Genomic DNA, 27,390 nt, shown 5'->3' on the forward strand with positions numbered 1-27,390 from the left:
GCACATGCGCAGTTCTGCGTGAGACGACCGTTAGACCCGAATACGTGTTCTGCGCATGACTTTAGCCAGCCAAAGTCGCCATAACGTCGCCTACAAGCGTGATCGGGGATTTCTATTGGATTAGCAGTTTCTGCCCATCTTCGTACTGTCTTTGTGCAGACACTCCCTGATCAGGGCCCGGTATCCCAAAAAGCATTAAGGCTAAATTCATCGATGGTCCTAACGATGAATTTAGCTTTAAGATGCTTTTGGGAATCCGGATCCAGGTGCCTTTCTCTCAAAGCTAATTGGAGTATTGCTAAACTAGGATCAGATCACCCTGTTAATCTTATTCATTATGATCGAAAAGGCAAAAACGTATCCTATATCAGCACTCCTAAAATCAGATGCTGTGTGAATACGAGCCCAGAACTGGGATTTCGACAAAGAAACATATGCCACGGTTAAAATAAACATTATTTTAATATACAATGTGTTTTGTACAGTGTGTGTTTGCTGAAAAATGTACAAAGCATTTCTTTATTCTATTACATTTGTTTTAACTTCTGAGAAGAGGAAAAAAAGTCCCTTTCAAAAGAGGCAACATATCTTTACAAATGTTCAAATTTAGGCATTCAACAGGCATGCCTAAATACAATGCATGCTGCGCATTAATCAGGAAAACAATATCAGAGTCAAATTTTAATACAAAGTCGTTGTTGTCAGTCAAAGCAAACAAGGCCAGAAAATGAATAAATAAAAAACGTCACCTCTTAAATTCTTCTGTACAAGACTCTATTGGAATAGAATATCAATGTACAAAACATCACTAAAAACTTAGTTTAAACCGCTGTTACAAATACATTTCTTTAAGTAGCCCTTCCTAAATGGCACCCTTTTCTCCATTTAGTTTTGGCTGGCTCCGGCCCACTGACATTTTCTTCTCCATCGACAGAGCAGCGGAATTCAATTCAGCGTGAGTCATCAGGCAATATTTAGTGCACAACTCTTGATAAGGGCCCATAGGGCTCTGGTCAAACGTAGTGCACGACATAGGGAATAGGGTGCCATTTGGGACTTACACTTTTCTTTTCTTCTCATTTAGTGACATTATCAATGTGACTTAATCCACAACAATGGTCACTTGACTTGTGGTTTGGCCAGATGTGTGTACAAGTGTTAAAACCCAATAGCAATCGCAAGGGGAGTTTGGAGATATATTTGTGTGTAATGTTTAAACATTCATTGACACTTTTGTCCTCATGGGCAGACCTTGTGAGTTTCCTACTCTAAAAACGATTCAGTGCTACAGTATTCTCATTCTCTTTATGATTGGTTTGCGACGGTATTGAGCCGATAGTATCTAGACTCAGTCTTGGGGCTCTCTAGGCGTACTTCGACCACTGTAGGCTAAGTCTCCAACCCTTGGCCCAAGCACCAACGCGCTTTCTTGCCACCTCAGGCACCAGAGAGTGGTCTGTATACTGATGATGGTAATCATGCCAGCAGGCATAGTAATTAATGGCACTTTGCATTAGGAAAACCCTAAAATTCCCCATATGTCCACAGACGTTGCCAAAAGTACTACAGATGTAGGATCTTTAATTTGAGAGTTTGCTACAGCAGGAAAATAATCCTGCAGCAACAGGAAATGTGAATTATGTGGATTATAATTAATGGACATTTTTGTGTAGGGGTTGATACATTTTTCGTTAGGGCAAATCAAATCTGACATTTAAAGTTGAAATTACAAACTTTAGAAGCCTTTTTAAACCTTGAATACACTACACATTTGCATTTACTGCTGTGCAGGAAAATTCTCAGCAACAGGTACTTTGTCTTACAGGTACTTTGTCTTTTTGTTGTTGAAAGTATGCAATTTTGTATATTTCTTCCCCTCCCCCAAATATTTGGTTTACAGGCTGGTCTTGAAATAGAAAAAAGTGACTACTAATTCAGTAGACAGAGGTTAGTTAGTAGCCTTTCAAATATATTGTACAGCCCTTTCTCCTCTTGGTGTAGACCAGGGAAACATTGGTCATTGGTCCAAGGGGGCGCTATAATGCTACTGTGGTGGTATGGGATGGAGCACATAGAAGTAGAGTAGAACAGATGAAACAATCTAGAACTCCTATTTCTATGACTTTGCCCATCTGCATTGTTCTCACAGGAACAGTGAGTGAATCAACGTGCTGGATCATAAACTATATCAAATCAAACAATTTATCATTAAACAACTTGTCACACATGACTGAAGTTGTGTGAAACCAACAGGGCTAGGGAGGGCCTCTGCGATCTTGTGTTTTTCAGAAGACCTGTGTTTCTGTTTTCTATTCAAGGCGGGGGCACTTTTCCATGGAAGACTGAGGACTGAAGAAGACTCAGCCAGGGATGGTGGCGAGCGTACGACTCAAGTCCCCTTGCCGAAGGCACCGTGTCTGGAGTTATGGTACGAACCCTCCTGTCCCTGAACACCCTAAACTACCACCCTCACAACCGCCAGTGACCTCCGTCCTCTCATGCTTCAGACACTGGGCCAGGTCCTTTTGGCAGGGCTCCATGGTAACGGCCACGCCCACGCCACTGCGGCCCGACATCATGCGGGTCACCTCCGACCACGTGTCGGTCTCCGGGTCATAACACTCCACGCTGTCCAGGAACGTGTTCCCGTCATAACCTCCTGTAGAACGGGGGAGGAGAGGAGAATCAATCTTTAGGACATACGATGGGATTTATAACACTTTTATAACATAAGATAATTGCATCTCAAATGTAAATAATAATACATGTATTTTATATAGTGCTTTTCATTACATGTTGAATCTCAAAGTCGCTTTAAAAAAACAAACCAAACAAAACAATTTAACAAAACAAAATGGAGGATCTGGCAGTTATTGGGCGATGGTCTTCCACAGCTTTAGATTATAGGCAGTTCAGAAAGGTAGTATCATGAGCGGAGGGAGCATTGATGGTACAGCCTGGCAGGGAGGTAGAGACATCTGACAGACCGGCCATGGAGCTCTTCATCGGGCACCTCGTCGTCTTCGATGTTCACAGCTCCTCCTCTGTAGATCAGGCTGGATCGTCCACTACTGAAATGTAGCACGCGCCTGGGTGATGCTTCGGCCACTGTAAAAGTGCCAGTAAGACCACCACACCTCAGCAGTAGTCCTGAAAAGCCCCCTATGACGCGAGCCTCTACACCACCTCCCTCTAGGAACTGGAGCAGGAGGCCAAAAAGCTGATGTTGTTGACCAGGTGTTGCTGCTGCATTATTCAAATCGAGCTAGCTGTCAAATATAAACTGACTTGCCATAATCAGTCCTGCAATTCAGTGGGTCACCACCAGATATATTACGTCTCAAATTATCAAAAAAAAAAAAAAAGTTCATAAAAAAAATAAAAATCACACAAAAAACACTTAAAAAAAATAAGACATGCTCTCTCTATGTCATCCCACTTGAGACTGTAAAACTAAAAGTGACCTAAAATCTGTAGTACTAAATACTGCTACTGCACATCATATGGGGGTTGATTCTGTCATAGTAGGCAAGACTAGAAATGTATCAGCTAAAACACATGGGTATTTGGGGCGGCCTCTAGGGCTTTGTTTACGGCATTCAAAGAAAGAATTCTTGCACCGAAGCAAATTACTCATAATTACACTGGAGCATTGTTGCACTGGCAACAGTTTTTACAATACCCACCCAGTACATAGATCTTCCCATGGTGCGCGGTGACCCCCAGGGCAGAGCGCCGGTGCCTCATGGAGGCTGCAAAGCTCCAGGTGTCAGTCTCAACGTCGTAGCGCTCCACTGTGTTCAGCTGGTTGGTGCCGTCGTAGCCCCCCATCACGTAGATACGGTTCCCCAGCGCACACACACCTGATGTGTCAAAGTTCATTATTAGAAGGCCCTTCTTGACACAGGTGGGACTTTAGGCCTACACACAGGTTTCACTCTGATTCTCTACCCTTCACCCAAAAAAGTGCATTTAAAATCCATTTGAAAACATTGGATTTGTGTAAGCATGGCTGGAGAATTTCCACCATATTCCTTACACCTGTCCACGCCTTTTAAATAAATGAAGGGGCGTGTAAGCGCACACTTCGGGAGAAGGGTAGAGAATCAGACCATAAATTCTGTCCAAAGTCAGTGTGCCCCCTTTGTTCCTCACCTGCTCCAGAGCGCACAGTGTTCATGGCAGACATGCTCTTCCACTCATCTCTCTCTGGGTTGTAACACTCTGAGGAGGAGAGGCGGTGGGTGCCGTCGAACCCCCCCACCGCGTACAGCAGCCGGTTGATCACCGCCACGCCCACCCCGATACGCCGCGTCAACATGGGGGCCACCAGGTGCCACTGGTCCCTGTCCGGGTCATACCTGAGGAGGAGTGGAGAGACAGACACTGTTAGTCAGACACACTGACAAAACCTGCGGAGCAGGATCGAGACAGAATCAACCAACTGGACTATATTTAGGTTGGAAAATTGTGACATCAAAGTCATTTCTTCCTGGTCTATTTTCAGGCACAATCAACAAATACTTTCCTTGAGATAAAAAAAATAATACTGTATATACTTCCTTGTATAAAATATGTTAAGTTCCATATCAATACGTCACTTTGTTCCGCACAAAATACCAAGTCCTATGACGCCAAGGGCACTGTTCCAATCCTACATATCTAACCAATCATAACCCCAATCTAAGGACACAAAACGCAACTCCCGCTTCCTTCATCAAACCTCCCAATCAGATCTCAGTTCTACGAACCTCTCCACGCTGTTATGATGAATACATCCATGCGACCCTCCAACAGCATAGATCATCCCGTCAATCACCCCCACTCCTATCCTGTTCCTTGGTACACTCATGGGAGCACAAGGCAACCAGCAGTTGTTCATGGGATTATACAAATCCAACGTGTTGGAGTCCATATTCCCGTCAGGAGCGTTGTTCCTTCCTCCAACAGCGTAGAACAGCCCAGAGATGACCACGGCGGCCAGGCCACTCCGGGGGACCTGAAGGTCAGCTAGCCTCAGCCAGGACCCGGTACAGGGGTTGTAGGCTTCCAGGTAGGACAGGGACTGGCGGAAGTACCCCCCTGCCGTGTAGATGAGCTGGGGCACCTTGGGCGTGCGGCACGAGATCACCTAGGAGGACCACAAAAATCAATCAATTGATCAATCAGGAGATTACCTTGGAGGAAGATACGTGTTGGAAATAAGTTCTGTTGTATAATGTGTTATCTTCTGGGTTTTGTACTTTTTAAACTTTATTTAAAATCAAGGTTCTTGGCATCATCAGGAAACAGTATTGGATGTTAAGTGCTAGATACAGCAGCAAGGTCATTGATGTAAATCAGAAACAACAAGGGTCCAAATGGAAAGGAGGGTTTTGTACTTTTTAACTGTACCATCAAAAAAAAAATTCTAAAAAACTATATCAACCACCCATCCATCTCACCTTGGTGGGCTTGTGGAGGGTGAGATCCTGGAAGATCTGAGCCAGGTAGTCTTTACACTGGTCGTCCCACTCCAGAGACTGCAGCTGGGCTTGGAGGAAGTGTGGGGTGAGGGAGTGGCACCGCACTGCCTGGAGCAGGGCCTGGACATAGGGCCGCCGGTTCTCCCGGTCGTACCGGACCCACGCCACACAAGCCTGAAAAACCACTGACTCACAGCGCACGTTGAGTTCGTCACGGCTGATGAGGGTGACCAGCTGGCATTGGGAGAGGTTGAAGAACTCCTCCTGGGTCGCCACCTAAAGGGGAGAAGGAGGAAAAGAAGGAGACTGTTTTAGACAGGCATCACTTGGTCGCCCGTCTAAAATGAAGTCATGGAGAATAACAAGGAATTATTGGATATGGGGCATGGGCAACTGTTAGGCTTTTAGAATTAAAAAGGGGAGTAATGAAGCATTTTGGAGAAAACAATTTTCAATGAGTACACTGAAGCACACAGTACACCTCTGGTATTCATCTTATTATGACTCATGATCATTCTTTTGGGTGTGTGTGTGTGTGTGTGTGTGTGTGTGTGTGTGTGTGTGTGTGTGTGTGTGTGTGTATATATATGTGTGAATCAGTGATCTTTGCAGAACATATGAGACACCTCTCTTCCTGGTAACCAGCCAGCCAACCAGCTCTACCATGTTAAGTTTCAGTCTGACTCCCAGTGAAGTTATGCAGACTGACTGCTAGTACATTGAACATACAGGTAAACCCCATGAGCCCGCCCACACGACTCACCCATTCCACACATTGCTCACCCAACACACGCACAAAACTAACCCAACACACACTCACCTAACCCACTACCACACAATAGCACAGGTATATTATTCATGTTGAGTGTTCACCAAGGGCCAATGCAGAAAAGACAGACTACAGAAACAAAGATGGTGTACAGACCAGCTGAGACTATTTACTTAGTAATAACACACTGTGGTGCAGGTGGTGATGCACCACCCTAGCAAAGCCTTGATGTTTCCCTTAACTAAACACAGTGATTCAGTTGAGGAAACAGTCTCTGGCTTTTCAAAGACACCAGTTACAGTAAGGAACTACAGATCTGAGAATAGCCATTCATCTTTATAGCAGCTGAATGGTCTGACACAGTGACAGTGAAATATAATATAATAATAATAATAATAATATATAATGCCATTTAGCAGACGCTTTTATCCAAAGCGACTTACAGTCATGTGTGCATACATTTTTACATATGGGTGGTCCCGGGGATCGAACCCACTACCCTGGCGTTACAAGCGCCATGCTCTACCAATTGAGCTACAGAGGACCACAATGAAACTAATGATAAGGTTGACTGAATGACTCATCCATATCAAATCGAGATTAGGAGAGCTGAACAGTATCTGCTTGAATCAATTCAACTGATCAGAGACAGGCAACGTGGTTATTTCCTGGAAAAACCCATAGGGCATATGGAAAGGTTAAGGAGCAAAGTGTCATGGTGAAACACTTGGTATCATCAACATGCTCTGGATACTGGAACTCCAGCTGCAGCCCAATTCACTATCCTTCTCTCCGAAGTGTGCACTTGTTCACTCCCTTCATGAGTTTAAAAGGATTCTACACTCTATGGTTTGGGGAAATCGCAAAACCCAAATAACTATTTTTTTAGGCAAAGCTGATCCTGAATCAATTATGAGGGGGGAAAGCTAACGGGATGTGTGTATTTTAAAGGGATTGTTCGGGATTTTGGCAATGAAGCCTGTTATCTACTTCCCCAGAGTCAGATGAACTTGTGGATACCATTTTATGTTTTGCGAGCCAATTCTAACTAGCTTAGTGAAAAGACGGGAAGTCTTCGGGTACAGCTAGCATGCTAGTTAGCATTGGCTTGCGAAACTACCTCTAACTTCCTTCATACTAAATTAGATGCAGAGACATAAAAATAGTATCCACGAGGTCATCCGACTCTGGTGAGGTAGATATTTGCTAAAAACCCGAACTATCCCTTTAAGGCTGTAACGTAACAAAATGTGGAAAAAGTCAAGAGGTCTGAATACTTTCCGAATGCACTTTATGTACGCCACATACCTGGCTGAAGTTCATGTAGATATATTCCCGGGCTTTCTGGTGGAGCTCCGTGCAGCTGATCTGCTCGGCGAAGCTGGCTATGCCGATGGCGTTGCTAGGGTCCAGCTGTGTAACCAGGAAGTCGCAGCAGGCCTTGACCACACTGTCGATCTGGTACATGACGGCGCCGTTCATGACGTGGATCACACACTTCTCCCCCACAGAGATGCTGGCCGTGTAGGCAAACTCTATCAGCCTGCCCATTACCTGAGAGAAAGGAAGAGAAAATATTGGAAATGGAGAGAAGAGATGGGGAAAGGAAAGAGTAAAGGAAAGGGGGTGGGAGGGCAGGAGAGAGAGAGAGAGAGAGAAGAGAGGAGAGAGAGAGAGAGAAGAGAGAGAGAGAGGTGGGAGAAATATTGAATGAGACGAGAGTAGAGCCACAGTTAGACAAGATCAAGGAGAAAACAAGGACAGAAAGGGGTTGATTCATTTCTATTATTATCGTTGCATGAGGGTCCAGACTGACACAAACTGCCTCAGTATTGAGGAACTACACAATCAAATAAAACTCATCTAAATTGTATTTGTCACATGCGCCGAATAAAACTTTACCGTGAAATGCTTAGTTACGAGTCCTTTCCCAACAATGCAGAGTTAAAAAGTAAGACAATTAGCAAATAAAAATTGAAAATAGTAACACAATAAATACTATTAAAGCCATGGCAGTGTGGCACAGTTCTGAGTTAGCCTTTGACAGAGAGCAGTCAGAGAGCTGCTGGCTTATCAGTTCCCTCATTAGTCAACATGGCTAATCCGGCACGCTCTGTGAGCTTGGCATGTCTGCCTGTGTGCGTGTGTCTAAAGGAAGGGGCATGATTACGATCTCTCTGAGATAACTCAGTGGGGCTGTACGCACCAGCTGGAACAAGAAAGCCAGCGATAAAAGCAGGTGTGTGTGTGTGTGTGTGTATGTGCGTATTCTTACTACTGAAATACAACTGTCTTTCCTATAGAGTCAATCTTTGGTCACTCGTAGGAAAATGTGGAGTGATTGCATTCCTATCTTGAATGCAACGTGGATAATTACAACAGTGATTTCTAAAAGTCAAGCTCTACTGTTACGTCTGGATAAAACGCGGCCTTCCCTTCCTCCTACTGACACTAGTCTCCCTCCTCTATCCAGTGTTCCCCACTATTACTCACTGATTCTCACATGATTTGGATACAGTGGGTTTCAATAGAGTTAGTTAACACTTTACTTTAGGCCAACAGGTATAAAGGTTTATTACATGCCTATGGTAAGTCTTATAAAATGTGTTATAACACTCACCCGGGGGTGTATCCCCTCGATGGGCACCACCTCCATCCCACACTCCTTCAGGCCGTTGGTGAACATGGCTCTGAAGACCGGAGAGGACGATGCCAGCACCACCTGTAGACGTGAACTGTCAGGTTGATATCTCAAACATATAAGTAGGGTTCCTACTGTATACGAACAATTCAATGAAGCAATATAATCGGTTATGCAACTTTTTCCAATTCGTTATGAGATTCCCCAAGATCGCCATGCACTCCTCTTTCACAAGATGGTTTTAAAAGGTCCCCCTCATTCACTAGCATAACCATTATTATTATTGTAAAAAATTAAAGGCCAAGTGCTTTCAAAAACGTGATTTTCCTGTGTTTTATATACATTTTCACACTGAGGTTGGAATAATACTGTGAAATTGTGAAAATGATGATAATGCCCTTTTAGCATAAGAGCTGTCCGATGGAGTTTTGGCCTGCCTGGTGACATCACCAGAGGGTAAATTCGTTAATAGACCAATAAGAAGGAGAGTTCCAAACCAAATAACAGCTAATTTTCAGTTTTCCCCTCCCTACTTAGACCACAAATTGCTCTTTGCTAGGAAGCTATTTTAGTTTATTTTTGACAATTTTAATTGAAAAACAAAATCACAGTAAGGTCCTTAATTGTTACCCAGAAATGATTTGATATGTCTTTTTTTTAAACGGCTGCATTAGAGCTTTAAAGGAGATCGGAGTGCAAAACAGACAGAATAGTGTTAGAAACAAGACATAGGATGAGGACCAGAAGGGAAGGGCACAGACCCCCCGTCGCCAAGGGGGCATGAGTGGTCCGAAGTCGGGAGCGTTACCGCTACACCAGACTCCGTCCCTAGCATAACCATTATTGACACAATGCTACACACCTTGTGTGCCACGAAGTCCACGGCCTCCAGGTCGTTGTAGCACACACGCAGCGTCACGTCACACAGCTGGCCGTCCAGCCGCAGCTCGTTCATGATGGCAAAGGCGGCCGCTGTGTGGCTCTCCAGCGTGTAGCTGAAGACGCGGTGGCCGTTGCGCGTCGATGGCGTCACCACCGCCTTGCACTCCGTCGGGCACTCGTTAGACATCCTGACTGACGAAGGATCCTTCCTGGTGCTTCTGTTGAAGCTGCGACAACAACTAAGAACGGTGTTGGGGGTGACTACTGCCGGACATCCTTGCTCGCTGAGGGGCAAGGAAACACTAGGGAAAGGTTGAAAACTGGAGAAGTTAGGGAGGGATTGTAGAAGGCTAGGACCCTTTCCCTAAGGTCTTTGTTGTTTTTGGTTGAATGTATGTCTGTGACTAGAGTTCAGAGAGTATCAAATCGGCTCTCTTAGAAAGGTCCGTAAAACAGTTTCTTAGCCCTTACTCCTTATTCCTCAATTCCAGCCATTGTGTCTATAAGAGTTTTTTGTACAGTCCTACTTATTCCACAAGCCCATACATAGTGTACATTCAGGTGCTAGTGTAAAACTAAAACTACTGCCAGTCATGGTTATGTATGCTATAACCAGGCCAATCGTAATCCACTGCGATTTATCGCATCATTCAAACCAGTGTTCTAGATTCTCTCCCACCTGCCCTCGAGTAAACTTCTCTTCTTCTCTTTTAATTAAAGGGACAGAAATATTTATGGTCTTTATGGCAGGAAGTATGCAGCAGGTCTTACAAGCCGCAGTAGGGAAATTATTTAACGTTTGCTTGTTGATGTGTTTTTCTCCTAAAGGGGAACTTTCTGAACAAAGGAGAGAGTCATCAACAGTCAGAAAAAGACAGACAGACAGATGCGTCTAGTACTCTGACATCTTCTCTCAAGTCCAACTACTCAGTTCAGAAGTTGTCTTTTTAAAAGTTACGTTATTTCAAGCGTCCACAGAGTCCAAAGACATCAATTTCCAACAGAAAAATGTTTTGCCTGTGAAGATAAGCGATCGCAGGTCAAAACTTGCTTATTGATTTTTCACTCTGAGGCCCAAGAAACAGACACTGATATACTGCTGCATCTTAAAATGGTGGTCATAATTATAAAATCAGGACATAGCTCATGGAGCTAGCTCCACTTCTGCCAGGAGTTGGGAAGAAGAGGGATAAGGATAGGGTGGTAGAGGGGTGTAAACTCCTAAACTCTGTACAGAGAGAAAAAAGAACAGGTGCCAAAAATGTCGTCAGCGTAAGCTAGCAGCCCTCAGGATTCAGGAATGAGAGGGAGAGCTCAGTTTAGTTTGGTTGATCAGTTGCTCCACTCTAGAAGCTTTCCCAGAAGTCGCCCCGCTCTGGAATCTCAATTTGTACTGTTGTGTTTACTGGGAAGGTCTGGGCGCCGTTGGCAACTAGAAGAGAAGAGAGAAAGACAGGACAGTTCGGTGTTAGGGTGGATAGTGTTTATCTAATAGTGATGGGGGAGGGGGGGAATCAATACATTTACATATCGGGATATTACAATAAAAATGTTGCACTAGTTGGCTGTATCTGCACCAAAATATCAGTATTTTCCCTTCATAGCTTGTTCGCCATCTTCTTTTAAATAAAGATCCTATTTGTTTTTAGCACTTTTATTTCCATGACTGATCAAAACTTGTTTCTCAAGGCTCTCTCCTGTCCCTCTGCAGCAGACATACAGTGAGCAATATGTTGGGAACATTGAATAAAATCACAGTATCGAATTGCAATACATATAGAATCGTGAGAATCGCAACACATATCGTACAGCCACCAAAGTATCGTGATAATATCCTATTGTGAGGCCTCTGGCAGTTCCCAGCCCTGTTATCTAACAGTTGTTTTATTGGTCAATGGTCATCCTTATTGACAACCATCTTCAGATGTTGTTTTTACATGTTTGGTGCCAAACCTTTTGCCTGGTATCCAAATTTAACCCACCCTGACCCTCTTCTTTGATTTTATTGATTTGCTTGTTTTCACTGTAATTTCTTTCACTTCAACAATAGTGAAACAGATAGCGGATTGAGTTTGAGTATCAATCTAGAGCTTTCATTTTTGAGCGAGAGTGATTTAGTGTTATACGACAAGCGAATGACTCAGCTAACGAACATTCCGAAGCGATCTAACCTCAATCACTCCAGTCAGAACAAAAGTCACACCCATGAATCCTCTTTGGAGGAGTCACAGTTTCTCTTAGTCACTGTGACTAGTGTCAATGTGCTTTTAGACGACATCACAGCTCTTGGAGAGCTTGAGTGTCTACAGATTCCACACAAGGGAATGCGGAGTCCCCCCCCCCCCAGACATGGGTTCAAATACCATTAGAAAGAATTTCAAATACTGCACCTGTGCTTGATTGAGCGTGCCTGTTGCAATGGAACCAATAGAGAAGTCTCAAAAGTGCAAACCCCACCCACCTGGCTCTCCAGGCAGACGAGCAAACGCTCAAAGTATTTGAAAGATTTCTAAAAGTGTCTGAACCCAGGTCTGGCGGGGAGTGGGTAAGATAGATCAGAGCCTCGGCTAGTGGTTGGGCTGAGTGACGTACTTCATTCTGAGGAAGACAGAGTGAGTGACTTATATTAGGACAGAATTGAAGTAGTCAGCGTGACTGTGTTTTTTTCCCTGGACTGTCCTGTGACCAATCTGGCTACAGCAGTGGAGAGTAGGAAAATAAACACACACACACACACAAGTTGATAAGTAAGCTACAGGCTATACAGGTGTTAAGCCTGTTCATTCACAACTAGGCCAATACAAAAGTCACTATAGAGAGAGGGTAATAGTTACTCAGCATCAATTGTTATCGTGTTATTGCAGCTGCTCTGGCCTGAGTGGGTAACATCACTGCAATGTTACGTTTTGCACTTAATGATTACCTGTACAAGTAGATAAGAAAACTGACTGGCTGGACTGAAGGGCTGGGAGGACAAGTTATATGGCCTACCTGTTCTAGGCTGCCTCCCAAATGGCACCCTATTCCCTATATAGTGCACTACTTTTGACCGGGGCCCATAGGGCTCTGGTCAAAAGCAGTGCACTGTGTGTACTCTTAGAAAAGGTGCCATCTAGAACCTAAAAGGGTTATTCGACTATCCCCATAAGAGACCCCTTTGAAGAACCCTTGTTGGTTCCAGGTAGAACCCTTTTGGTTCCAAGTATAACCATTTTGGGATCCATGTAGAACCCTTTCCACAGAGGGCTCTACATGGAAGCCAACATGGTTATACCTGGAACCAAAACGGGTTCTCTTATGGGGACAGCCGAATAACCCTTTTGGAACCATGTTTTTCTAAGAGTGTAGGGAATAGGGTGCCATTTGGGATGCAGCCTTAGTTGTATGGTCTGCCTACCTCCAGTTCTATGTACGTCATTCTACTACCCTCCCACTATATTACATGCAATCCTGTACAACTCACTGAAGTGAAACAAAGATTAGACTATTATTATATGGTTGGACCATTCTCTGTAATGAAGACAATGCTTACATTGGACAATGTTTGATATCATATTATTACAATGTGTAGGCCTAACTAAAGTATAGTTGGGTCATTCCTACAATGAGGTGCATTTTGGACCTCGTAACTTTTAAAAAAAGTTCAGAAAAGGACGTTTGACTTTCAGAAAAACATATTGGTCAAGCTCAGGTACTTAATTTTAAAAAAATGAGTTTTACCTGTTAGGTGCATAATCCTAACAGGGTGGAACTGTTGAGCCTGAAGCCATATCCCTGTGAGTGAGCAAGATTGAGCTAGCATAATGGTGAACACTTGAAAATGATTTTTACTTCTCTATCAAACATATTTTAAGCTTTTGAAATTTGGTGAATTCTCTCTATAATTTAGCCTAACAGGGTGGACATTTATGAGTTGGACATACAGACTAACAACATGAAACATGGACAAATAGATACAACTGAGTGTTTATATTTATTTAGCTTTGCACCGTTGTTTTCTCACCAAAGAAATTAAGGGTTGTTTTCTTAAGTGGAGAATTACAACAAACTAACAGGGTGGAAAGTGATATCAGGGGCACACAGAAAATCTTAAATAAAATACAATAATCATGAAAAAAAATGTATTGTTGAGAGATAATTTAACTAGGACTATAAAATAATGAAGAAAGATTCTAAATATTTAATGGCTTATATTTCTCGTGGAAGATGAATAACACCCAGGGACATGACAAAACGCCTACATCCACTGAAAGAAAACTGTTCCAAAATGCATTAAATTTCAGTTTCAAGATCCATATTTTTGTGTTTTTAGGGTAAAGGACACCTGACCTTATATTTAAAGCCTTTTGGAATCCACATTTTACACTAAAGAAGAAGTGATATTTCCTGGGGTAAGAAAAGGCACTGCATTGTAGGAATGGCCCAGTTACACTATGTTACTATAGTATAGTTATCCATTATAGCCTAACTAGGAGATGTAGGAGGTAGCTTAACTAGGAGATGAAGGAGTTATAGTTTAACTAGATGTAGGCTACAAAGCAGCAGTAGTAGACCTACAGTTGAAGTCGGAGGTTTACATACACTTAGGTTGGAGTCATTAAAAACTTGTTTTTCAACCACTCCACAAATTTCTTGTTAACAAACTATAGTTTTGGCAAGTCGGTTAGGACATCTACTTTGTGCATGACACAAGTAATTTTTCCAACAATTTTTTACAGACAGATTATTTCACTTATAATTCACTGTATCACAATTTCAGTGGGTCATAAGTTTACATACACTAAGTTGACTGTGCCTTTAAACAGCTTGGAAAATTCCAGAAAATGATGTCATGGCTTTAGAAGCTTCTGATAGGCTAATTGACATCATTTGAGTCAATTGGAGGTGTACCTGTGGATATATTTCAAGGCCTACCTTCAAACCCAGTGCCTCTTTGCTTGACATCATGGGAAAATCCAAAGAAATCAGCCAAGACCTGGTTCATCCTTGGGAGCAATTTCCAAATGCCTGAAGGTACCACGTTCATCTGTACAAACAATAGTACGCAAGTATAAACACCATGGGACCACGCAGCCGTCATACCGCTCAGGAAGGAGACGCGTTCTGTCTCCTAGAGATGAATGTACTTTGGTGCGAAAAGTGCAAATCAATCCCAGAACAACAGCAAAGGACCTTGTGAAGATGCTGGAGGACACAGGTACAAAAGTATCTATATCCACAGTAAAACAAGTCCTATATCGACATAACCTGAAAGGCCGCTCAGCAAGAAAGAAGCCACTGCGCCAAAACTACCGTAACAAAGCCAGACTACGGTTTGCAACTGCACATGGGGACAAAGATTGTACTTTTTGGAGAAATGTCCTCTGGTCTGATGAAACAAAAATAGAACTGTTTGGCCATATTGACCATCGTTATGTTTGGAGGAAAAAGGGGGTTGCTTGCAAGCCGAAGAACACCATCCCAACCGTGAAGCACGGGGGTGGCAGCGTCATGCTGTGGAGGTGCTTTGCTGCAGGAGGGACTGGTGCACTTCACAAAATAGATGGCATCATGAGGAAGGAAAATGATGTGGATATATTGAAGCAACATCTCAAGACATCAGTCAGGAAGTTAATGCTTGGTCGCAAATGGGACTTCCAAATGGACAATGACCCCAAGCATACTTCAAAGTTGTGGCAAAATGGCTTAAGGACAACAAAGTCAAGGTATTGGAGTGGCCATCACGAAGCCCTGACCTCAATCCTATAGAAAATTTGTGGGCAGAACTGAAAAAGAGTGTGCAAGCAAGGAGGCCTACAAACCTGACTCAGTTACACCAGCTCTGTCAGGAGGAATGGGCCAAAATTCACCCAACTTATTGTGGGAAGCTTGTGGAAGGCTACCCGAATCGTTTGACCCAAGTTAAACAATTTAAAGGCAATGCTACCAAATACTAATTGAGTGTATGTAAACTTCTGACCCACTGGGAATGTGAAGAAAGAAATAAAAGCTGAAATAAATCATTCTCTCTACTATTATTCTGACATTTCACATTTTTTAAATATAGTGGTGATCCTAACTGACCTAAAACAGGGGATTTTTACTAGGATTTAATGTCAGGAATTGTGAAAAACTGAGTTTAAATGTATTTGGCTAAGGTGTATGTAAAATTCCAACTTCAACTGTATATTGTGTATTTGTTGTGTGAAAAGCAGGAGTTTGAAATCTCATGGAAGGCCTATCCCTCCCAGTTTCTTGAGAAAAAAAAGTCACAGTTTAGTAGTAGCTTGTTGCTCAACACTCACTCTGACAACTCACATAGTATGCTCATCATGGAAGAACTCACCCCTTCAACTAGCTGTGTTTACTCAACTTCATGATACATACACTAAGTGGACAAAACATTAAGAACACCTTCCTAATATTTATTTGGACTCTACAAGGTGTTGAAAGTATTCCACAGGATGCTGGCCCATGTTGACTCCAATGCTTCCCACAGTTTTGTCAAGTTGGCTGGATGTCCTTTTGGTGGTGGACCATTCTTGATACACACAGGAAACTGTTGAGTGAAAAACTCAGCAGCATTGCAGTTCTTGACACAAACCTACTACCATACCCCGTTCAAAGGCACTTAAATTAAGTCTTGCCCATTCACCCTCTGAATGTCACACATACACAATCCATATCTCAATTGTCTCAAGGCTTAAAAATCCTTCTTTAACCTGTCTCCTCCCCTTCATCTACACTGACTGAAGTGGATTTAACAAGTGACATCAATACGGGATCATAGCTTTCACCTGGTCCGTCTCAGGGAAAGAGCAGGTATTCTTAATATTTTGTACACTCAGTGTACATCTCGATGGAGTTGAGTTGCGACGAGTGTGAGCGGACTGTAACTGTGTAACTGCCAGCTTTTCTTTGGGTGCTAAAATCTGTAGTTTTTTTTATAAAAGTAGCATTTTACGTGAACCCTGCAAAGGGTGATGTTATTTGTTAACGGAGAAGGAGCAGCCCATCATTGCTGGACAGACTTTTTAGTTTTGGAAGCGGACAAAAAATATGCATTCAAAATCCAACTAACAACTCTATAACAATCAGGACAAGCACAGGTACAGAGTAAGCTTTAAAGAATGGATATTTATAAAAGTATTGTGTGGTAGTGCACGCTTGAAGTCGTAACTTCCTACTCCATTGAAAAACTGTGGATTGCGGGGCGCAATTTGACAGCCGTCAAAAACTACAGATTTCAGCACCCAAAGAAAAACCTGAGTTACAAAGGACAAACATATGCCGCGTTCACGTGCTAGTCGGAACTCCAAAATTTCCGACTTGCTAACTGGTTGCAGTTATACACGTGCCGTGTTCAAGCAGTTAGCAAGTCGGAAATGTCAGTTTCTTTGATCTGACTAGCACGTGAACGCAGCAATAGGTACAGTGGCTTGTGAAGGTATTCACCTCCCTTGGCATTTTTCCTATTTTGTTGCCTTACAACCTGGAATTAAAATTGATTTTTGGGGGGTTTATATCATTTGATTTACACAACATGCCTACCACTTTGAAGATGCAAAATAATTTTTTGGGTGAAACAAACAAGATAAAAAAACTGAAAACTTGAGCGTGCATAACTATTCACCCCCCCCCCAAAGTCAATACTTTGTAGAGCCACCTTTTTCAGCAATTACAGCTGCAAGTCTCTTGGGGTATGTCTCTATAAGCTTGGCACATCTAGCCACTGGGATTTTTGCCCATTCTTCAAGGCAAAACTGCTCCAGCTCCTTCAAGTTGGATGGATTCCACTGGTGTACAGCAATCTTTAAGTCATACCACAGATTCTCAATTGGTTTGAGGTCTGGGCTTTGACTAGGCCATTCCAAGACATTTAAACGTTTCCCCTTAAACCACTCGAGTGTTGCTTTAGCAGTATGCTTAGGGTCATTGTCCTGCTAGAAGGTGAACCTCCATCCCAGTCTCAAATCTCTGGAAGACTGAAACAGGTTTCCCCTCATGAATTTCCCTGTATTTAGCGCCATCATCATTCCTTTAATTCTGACTAGTTTCCCAGTCCCTGCCGATGAAAAACATCCCCACAGCATGATGCTGCCACCACGCTTCACTGTGGGGATGGTGTTCTATGGTTGATGAGAGGTGTTGGGTTTGCGCCAGACATTAAGTTTTCCTTGATGACCAAAAAGCTCAATTTTAGTCTAATCGGACCAGAGTACCTTCTTCCATATGTTTGGGGAGTCTCCCACATGGCTTTTGGCAAACACCAAATGTGTTTGCTTATATTTTTTCTTTAAGCAATGGATTCTTTCCTGGCCACTCTTCCATAAAGCCCAGCTCTGTGGAGTGTACGGCTTAAAGTGGTCCTATGAACAGATACTCCAATCTCCGCTGTGGAGCTTTGCAGCTCCTTCAGGGTTATCTTTGGTCTCTTTGTTGCCTCTCTGATTAATGCCCTCCTTGCCTGGTCCGTGAGTTTTGGTGAGCGGCCCTCTCTTGGCAGGTTTGTTGTGGTGCCATATTCTTTTAATTTTGTAATAATGGATTGAAATGGTGCTCCGTGGGATGTTCAAAGTTTCGGATTTAAAAAATTATAACCCAACCCTGATCTGTACTTCTCCACAACTTTGTCTCTGACCTGTTTGGAGAGCTCCTTGGTCTTCATGGTGCCGCTTGCTTGGTGGTGCCCCTTGCTTAGTGGTGTTGCAGACTCTGGGGCCTTTCAGAACAAGTGTATATATACTGATATCATGTGACAGATCATGTGACACAGATTGCACACAGGTGGACTTTACTTAACTAATTATGTGACTTCTGAAGGTAATTGGTTGCACCAGATCTTATTTAGGGGCTTCATGGCAAAGGGGGTAAATACATATGCACGCATCACTTTTCCATTACTTATTTTTTATAATTTTTTGAAACAAGTTATTTTTTTCATTTCACTTCACCAATTTTGACTATTTTGTGTATGTGCATTACATGAAATCCAAATAAAAATCCATTAAAATTACAGGTTGTAATGCAACAAAATATGAAAAACGCCAAGGGGGGTGAATACTTTTGCAAGGCACTGTACAAGGGAAAGCATTAAGGCGTAGTTCACCTAAATTATAAAATGACACATTGGTTTCCTTACCCTGTAAGCAGTCTATGGACAAGGTATGACAGCAATTCATGCTTCGGTTTAGTTTCCCTGGCACTGTTTCAACATGCTAATGTTTTAGCATTTGTGGCACAAATCCCATTCACGTCATGAGACCGATATTAGCATTTTTCACGTATCATGTCCAAATCGCCCCAAAATATAAAAAAATGTATTGTGAAGCTCAACAAAGTAAATTATAGATGATTTGAACATGATGCAAGAAAAATGCCATGACTTGTGGCGGTACCATAGAAATATAATTAATAGAACAGGCGTCCCCATTCAACTCAATGATGGCATAATGGGTAGACTGGCAGCAGTGGTGGTCGGTGCCACTTAAGATGAGGGAGGACGATAATTTTTTTACGGGCCTTATTTCTATTACAGCATTTTGGAGGACTGTCATTCATATTCCATTCACCTAGCTCAATGTAACATCGATAGGTTTAGATTACTACACGATACTCAGATTTTCCCTATACTCATCATGAGGTTGCTACAACCTAGCCTATGAATGAAAGTTTACAACGTAGGTGCACAAGTCGAGAGAAAAATTGAAGTAATCAAGGTGACAAACATTGACACATTCAATACCGCCTTGCACACTCTTGCCTGCATCTAGCTGATCTAGGGTGTAATCGTTACTCCAAAAGTTGCAAACAAGAGTTTCTATTGGACAAATTCAGGTATGTTCATCCCAATTTTGTTGGCCTCCGTTAAAGAAACGTTTTTCAACAGAATCGGCGGAATTAATACACCCCTGATCATACGCAAACACAGTTCACTTTCATAGCAGCAACATACAATCAGCATGATCACTTTGCTTGTTAATTTCTTCTCGCATCTTCGCTCTCTCCTCCTCTCACCTTTTCCCTTTGCTTGTGGACGAAAAAACCTTTCCAAACCAAATCTTCATATCATAACCGCTACACACAGCCTACATCTTTGTCACCATTTTAGCTAACGTCATACTCATAAAACAACATAGCTACTAGAACTAACGCGTAGTAAACCAGCTACAATCATGGAGTACAGCCAGCAGTTTAGCAGTTACACCGGCAGGCCCCGGTGGCAATAAATTAATCAAACCAAAAGCTTACCTTGACTTGGAAAAAAGTTTCAGTGTTGGATAGCCATAGCCTGCTAGCTAACATGGCATCCCTCTCTGTTTGAGCCAGGTGTTTGAGTAGGCTAAACTATCTAGCTACATTCGCTAGCTAAGTAAGTGAAAGTGAAAACAAATTACACAACGACATATAGCTAGTTCTCTCTCTCTCGCTTCTTCATTTTTTAAGCGATTTATTTGTTCAAAACTGTTCAACTATTGTCTTTCTCTCTCTTTGAGTCAACTACTCACCACATGTTATGCCCTGCAGTGCTAGCTAGCTGTAGCTTATGCTTCCAGTACCAGATTCATTCTCTGATCCTTTGATTGGGTGGACAACATGTCAGTTCATGCTTCAAGAGCTCTGATAGGTTGGAGGACGTCCTCCGGAAGTTGTCATAATTACTGTGTAAGTCTATGGAAAGGGGTGAGAACCATGAGCCTCCTAGGTTTTGTATTGAAGTCAATGTACCCAGAGGAGGACAAAACTAGCTGTCCTCCAGATCCTCATGGCGCTACTCTACAGAGTGCTGTTGAGGATTCATTGCAAAACAGTGCGTTTTAATCAATTATTTGGTGACATGAATATATTTAGTATAGTTTTATCTAAAAAGGATAAGATTTTAATGTTTCACTATTTTTATGAAATTCACTCTCCTCTGAGGAGCCTCCACTGACTGTCAGACATTGAGTGTACCCATGCCTAGGTTTAAGATGGGAAGGTTAAGACAACTGATTCACAACAATGTGGAGGTTCTACCGATCTGAATCAACCATGGGACCAACTCAAGCATTGTAGCTATACTGCTTAGGCAGAAGGCAAGCGGTCTGAAGCAGATCATAAGGTTTGTGGGGGGGGAAATAGCTTTTTAAGCTAATGCCAGGAAAAAGACAAACGATCTAGCCAGCTAGCTAACGTGTAGGTTAAAGATTACAAGGTTAAGACAACGGGGTTCTAATATCCCATAACTCTTTGCAATTAATGGGACCAGCTTTGCTAATTAGAAACGGCCCTGTAGTCGGTAGCCTACACTCATCTGGGCGGATCGCGCTAGAACCCTGTATGGAAGACATCCATATTACAGGGATCTAAACTAGAGCTCAACAGGCCTACAATCCCCGGCCTAAAGTGGACACTTTCTCCGCGCCAAATACGATAACGTTACTCCGCGTAGAAGGACAATGTGTTTCAATTTGATGTGCGACATGAGATACGCACTTGCAACAATTTAGACTACAAAACTGCTGGATTGACTGGGGGAATCTGTATTGTTGCTTAATCGGAGTTGCACTAGTAACCCGAGCCCATAACTTTCTCGCGCTTCTTAAATCATTAATTGACACAGACATTGTACATTTTGATAGATATTGACACTAGACAAACGACAAAATGAGCGACTACCGGTAGCCTAACCTTTCCTAAACTATTAGAAACAATGGCTTATGTCAAACAAGATTGATAGATTGGCAATGCGCCTTGTCAGTGACTCATCTCATCGTGGACTGTGTAACAGTAACTAGCGCTGACTGTGATGAGGGAGTTGGAGGGAGCAAATTATGGAACTGCGTGTACCAAAACATGACCAAGAGTCCTTATGTAAACCGATATAGACGGACATAAAGAAAGTGCTTACCACGCAATTATAATGCATCATATGATTTTGTTACAGATTTCAGACAAAGGGATGGCGATTTCCCACCAAATAGGCTACAGTGATATATTTAGCTTCCTTGGTGAGTCAAACATGTATAGCTACACATTGAAGTGGTGGCATGTACTTACGTTATTACTTCACTACTCGTTCACAACAAGCTATGACCATTAGGAAACCAGTCAATTTAACTGTTAGGCTACAGAAACAAAACACCACGGCTATTAAAAGCAAAAGTTGTGAAAAACGGTGTCTGTCTAAATTTGCTTCGCTGTCAACTGCCTGGCATTATTGGTGTCGACTCGATTCGTAGACAAAAATGTTACCAATTGGAATCGTAAACATTATTCATGAACATAAACATTCTCGTGCAAACGACGAATTCCCGAACATTCTATCGCTTCGGCTTTCTTAACAGTAAAATAGACTCACATAGCTGAATAGTTCCATCGCTGTCTGTGCGCCACATAGGAACAGGGGAAAGCTGTAACTCACCATGACTAAGCATTGTACTAAACTGATTCTCGCTGCCAAAATAAGAGTGGGCCTCAAGACGAGTCTGGTGGCCTCCATAGACAAGTATGAGCGGTGAACCGCAAGCGGAGGGAGGGGACTTTTACGGAAGAGGAGTTCTGAGAATAAAGGAAGCGGGACTAGTTCTGTAACGTTCTAAATGCGCTTCTGTCAATCAAATCTGGACAAAATGAGCCCAATTTTCTCCAAATATATATTATAAAGCCGTATTCGAAGAAATTGTCAGTTTTTACTAATGCAAAATCTGTGAAATAAATGTATGTGCACTATATAAGGAAATAAGGAACAAAGCATTGAATGAAGTGGAACAAAGCATTGAATGAAGTGCTGGCTGTGCAATTTTCAATAAAGCTGAGTTACAAGTTCACACAGAAACAAAGCACAGAGAAAACTGAATGAATCATGACAATAAACTACAGTAGATTGAATGAAGCTAGCTTTTACACTGACAGTGTAGATTTTTCTTTGAATGAATGACGTCATTCTGAAATAGACCGCTGTTCAGTTGAATATGCCTATCTGAAAATATACATTTAGTTACATTCAACAACCCCCTAATAACGATTCTTATATGCCTCACCTGAAATAGCTCACTTCATATTCCCATGGATTTGACCCTTTGGGTAAATTCTCCATTGAAGTTCACGAGAGATGATTCTTGTACAATTGGACACCTAATAAACTGCTTGTTCCAGGTACGGACGGGGCTGACACACCAATAAAAAAAATCTCACATGGGCAGTGATCTGTCTAGAGAAAATACGTGATTCCAGCAAATACTGTATGTTCCAGAACCGAGACACAAGGTGGCAATGAAAGCTTAGTTTGTTATGCTGGGCATACACTACACGACTTTTAACATTTTAACAATTTAGACGTGCTCACATTTCCCTATTTCCTTGTCTCAAATATTTTATTCCTCGCATCCTCAACCCCAGGACCGGCGTTTCTCGGTTGTCGCAAGAAAAAAATGCCAAGCAAACAGCAAGCTGCTGCCTTTATAACTGTGCGCACTATTATGTGCAGAAACATAAAAAAACAGACGAGGGGCAGAATATGGACACGCAAATGGTTGGGCAGGACCATATGGATTTATATTCTACAGAGGGAATTGAAGGTGAAAACTTTTAATATTGAAAAGGCAGCTGCATTCTCTCCACAGCTCCACCAATCTGTCTAAACCCCGCCCATTTCTACAATGTATCTTCTTAAATGTTAAACCTAACCCTAACCTTAACCACACTGCTAACCTTATGCCTAACTCTAACCTTAAATTAATACCAAAAAACTAATTTTGTTTTCATGAATTTTTATGATATAGCTTGTTTTGACTTTCTGGCTGTGGTAACTAGTGACAACCTGCGTGTTGTTGTTGCTTTCCTCTTCTCCATCATGTGCTTAGTGCTCATTGGCTATTGGCAGTAGTCCTTGTGCAATCGCATACTACAAGATGCACGACAAAAATTAATTATTGGGACATCAGATAGGGGTCTGGAGAAGGGAACAGCCATCATCTGTGCGTCCTTGAACCGCTCAAACTACGCCAGTCCCGACGTACTGATCCTAGCCCAAGTTCATAGGATTTCACCCCAATCATGATAATTCGTGGTGAAATCTTGTAGTGTATGCCCGGAGTTGACCCTACTATACCTCCAAAGGGACAGATCGAAATTTGATCCAACTCAAGGTGTCATAAAAAATTATACAATAATAATATAAAATATACTACATGACCAGAAGTATGTGGACACCTGCTCGTCGAACATCTCATCCCAAAATCATGGGCATTAATATGGAGTTGGTCCCCACTTTGCTGCTATAACAGCCTCCACTCTTCAGGGAAGGCCTTCCACTAGATGTTGGAACATTGATGTGGGGACTTGCTTCCATTCAGCCACGAGAGCATTAGTGAGGTTGGGCACTGATGTTGGGTGATTAGGCCTGGCTCGCAGTCGGCGTTTCAATTCATCCTAAAGATGTTCGATGTGGTTGAGGTCAGGGCTCTGTTTAGGCTGAACCATGAAAAACAGCCCCAGATCATTATTCCTCCTCCACCAAACTTTACAGTTGGCACTATGCATTCGGGCAGGTAGCGTTCTCCTGCCATCCGCCAAACCCAGATTTGTCCGTCGGACTGCCAGATGGTGAGGCGTGATTCATCACTCGAGAGAACGCGTTTCCACTGCTTCAGAGTCCAATGGCGGCGAGCTTCACACCACTCCAGCCGACGCTTGGCATTGCGCATGGTGATATTAGGCTTGTGTACGGCTGCTCGGCCATGGAAACCCATTTTATGAAGCTCCTGACAAACAGTTCTTGTGCTGACATTGGTTCCAGACGTAGTTTGGAACTCGGTAGTGAGTGTTGCAACCGAGGACAGACGATTTTTACGTGCTACACACTTCAGCACTCTGCGGTCCCGTTCTGTGAGCTTGTGTGGCCTACGACTTCGCGGCTGAGCTGTTGTTGCGCCAAGACATTTCCACTTCCCAATAACAGCACTTACAGTTGACCGGGGCAGCTGTAGCAGGGCAGAAATTTGACGAACTGACTTGTTGGAGAGGCATCCTATGACGGTGCCATGTTGAAAGTCACTGAGCTCTTCAGTAAGGCCATTTACTGCCAATGTTTATCTATGGAGACTGCATGGCTGTGTGCTCGATTTTATACACCTGTGAGCAACAGGTGTGGCTGAAATAGCCGAAAATATAGAACATTTATGTGTATGGGTAGTCCTGGGGTTCGAACCCACTACCTTGGCGTTACAAGCGCCGTGCTCTACCAGCTGAGCTACAATATATTTGATACATTCCACTTATTACTCTCCAGTCATTACAATAAGCCTGTCCTCCCCAATTAACGTGCCACCAACCTCCTGTGATACACACATAATTTAAAAAGTGACAGAGATTGCGCAATAAAGTTTGGGGGTGCTGGTGAACCATGATATGCAGGCATAATCAAAGTTACAATGGACTAGCGCACTTGCCAGAGTCTTTAGGGTGTCTATAGGTTTCCAAGTGGCGGCAGATTTTCATGCGAGTATTCAAAAATCTGCTTAAAAACAGTATGCACATTTCAGGGTTTCCTTTAGGAAAATTTAAATTTACCAGACACTTGAGAAATATACCGGACATCCATATGCATTCAGATCCGACTTGGCGCAGCCAGCACCATCAATAAACAAAGGATATTTTAAGCCACATTTACGTGTCCTTAAAAACAGCCTATAACAAATACACTATTCCTTGTGTTTCGATATGTAGCATATGCAAAACATTATAGCCAATTTTTGTTTTTGTTTTTTGGGCTTCTTTCCTAAAACAATAATTGTCCACCCCACGGCTCAGCTGTTGGAGATTTGAGCACTAAATGCATCAGGGTATTGCATGCATAGGCCTATAGGCTTAGGTGTCCACTGTATGATACTAATATAAAAAAAGATATATAGCCTATATAAAGGAAGAGAAGCTTAGGCCTAGCCCCATAGAGATTGAGATAGAGATATGCCGGCGGCATGCTACGACACCGACATGCATTTCTTTATGTCAGATGGCTATTGCGTCTGCTATACAGATATAGACATACAGAAGGAGGCTAATTCATTAATTTTTTATAATAATATTTTGTATAAAGATAAGCATTATATTGTTAGATTATAGGTGTAACTCTGGTAGGACTGAAACATTCTTCCTCACCTCAAGTTCAGCTGTTGGTGTCAGTTGGTAGGCACTTGCCTTTGTTGGTAATTGCTGCAATATAGCCTGTTCCAAACTTTTGTGAAGGTTTAAACCAGTTAAACCTGCAAGTGCCTACCATACCCAACAAATAACAGAAATAGGCTAATGTTACTTATTTTACACCAGACCTACTTATAACCTATCTAAACTAAATACTGAGCACACAATTAAAAAGACAGATCGAATTTAATTTAGCCAATGAACAAAACAGGTTTTGCATATTTAAAGAACTGGTTTTGATTCATGAATAGGCTTACAATAATAACAATGATATATAATCATAATAATAATAAAACAAACTATTATAAATAATGTAAGTTCCCGAAATGTCATCCTACCTGAATAGGGAGTTGCACAGTAGCCTGTATTCTTCTCATCTTAGTCTACTACAATATTACAACTTATATTAAATTCCCCTTGTAGGCTTTTCACTTTAGTTATACTCTTTTCCCTCTAACTTTTGTTTTACTTAAATGAAAAACGCCTCCATCTTCGCAATCAACAGTAGCCTAGGCCAAGGCTCCTCTGTTGCACTCTCTCATCAGTAGCAGGCGCACCTGCGCGCAAGGCGTGAGAGAATGGTGCTGAAGCCCAAATTCAGGGTGTAGGCTATGATAGACAGCCTCTGCTGGACAATTTGGCCTGCTACAATTTATTTATCTATTTATTTATCTGCTTTAAAAATATATATCAGCCAAATGCTGGCAATTACCAGCTAAGGAAAACCCTGGAGCATTTTCCCATAAGAGTTGAGTTTCCATCAAATTGACTTGTTGCAGATAAAAGTCTGTGTGTATATACGTAATGCACATAAAAATACCTTTTGAGGTTAAATTCCCATGTACTGAATACAAAATACAAGTTACATTTGTTTCCATTGCATTTTCAACTCTAGTCATACTGATGGTTTTGTCATAAAAAATGTTGCGTAGGGCATTGGCACGTTCACTCTAGCCAACAGCTTGCACATACAGTGCAGCTGTAGTCTACTACATGATGAGATTATTATGGACAAAGTGCAAGATTATTTGTATTTGTCAAATGGCAAGCATCGATCATCATGTCACCAGAATAAGACCCTCGATATTTATTGAAAGGAGCACCAACCTCGTCACTGTGCACTTTCACAACCCTGTGAAGTTCATAATAACTTATTTCATCTGTAGCCTAATATACTGCATGGGGGTGACGGACGTTGTGATACAAAGGCAACAGTGTGCTTTAGGACCGTGCGGACGCCTCCGAGCGGTCAGGTAGGCTGTTTGGAGTGTTTATCCAAAAAAGTAATAATAATATGTCCCCCCCACTTCTAAAACCAAAGTTGCGCCCCTGGATCTGATAGATGCAGCTCTGCCTTACCACTGAGCTAGTGTACAGCTAGGGACTGTTCCTCAAACTCAACAGTAAGGGCCTTACAGTAAAGTGGGCTATCCCCAAAGTCGTGTGCCTACGCTCCCTCACCCTGAACCTAT

General features: G+C 42.4%; 1 protein-coding gene across 1 annotated transcript; it reads right to left on the reverse strand.

Moving 5' to 3' along the window:
* Positions 1-443: 443 nt before the first annotated feature.
* On the reverse strand, positions 444-22,186 carry LOC311115623 (kelch-like ECH-associated protein 1B). The gene is made up of 9 exons (XM_084190782.1): positions 22,077-22,186; positions 9,738-11,189; positions 8,855-8,956; positions 7,543-7,788; positions 5,445-5,741; positions 4,752-5,131; positions 4,156-4,361; positions 3,687-3,863; positions 444-2,659 (listed from the first exon to the last, which is right to left on the reverse strand). The coding sequence occupies exons 2-9, from the start codon at positions 9,942-9,944 to the stop codon at positions 2,424-2,426; spliced, it is 1,851 nt and encodes a 616-aa protein (XP_084046908.1). The 5' UTR covers positions 9,945-11,189; positions 22,077-22,186; the 3' UTR covers positions 444-2,423.
* Between the last annotated feature and the right edge of the window lie 5,204 nt (positions 22,187-27,390).

The sequence above is a fragment of the Coregonus lavaretus genome (assembly GCF_964263955.1).
Source record: "Coregonus lavaretus genome assembly, contig: HAP1_SCAFFOLD_1785, whole genome shotgun sequence".
Taxonomy (NCBI): Eukaryota; Metazoa; Chordata; class Actinopteri; order Salmoniformes; family Salmonidae; genus Coregonus; species Coregonus lavaretus.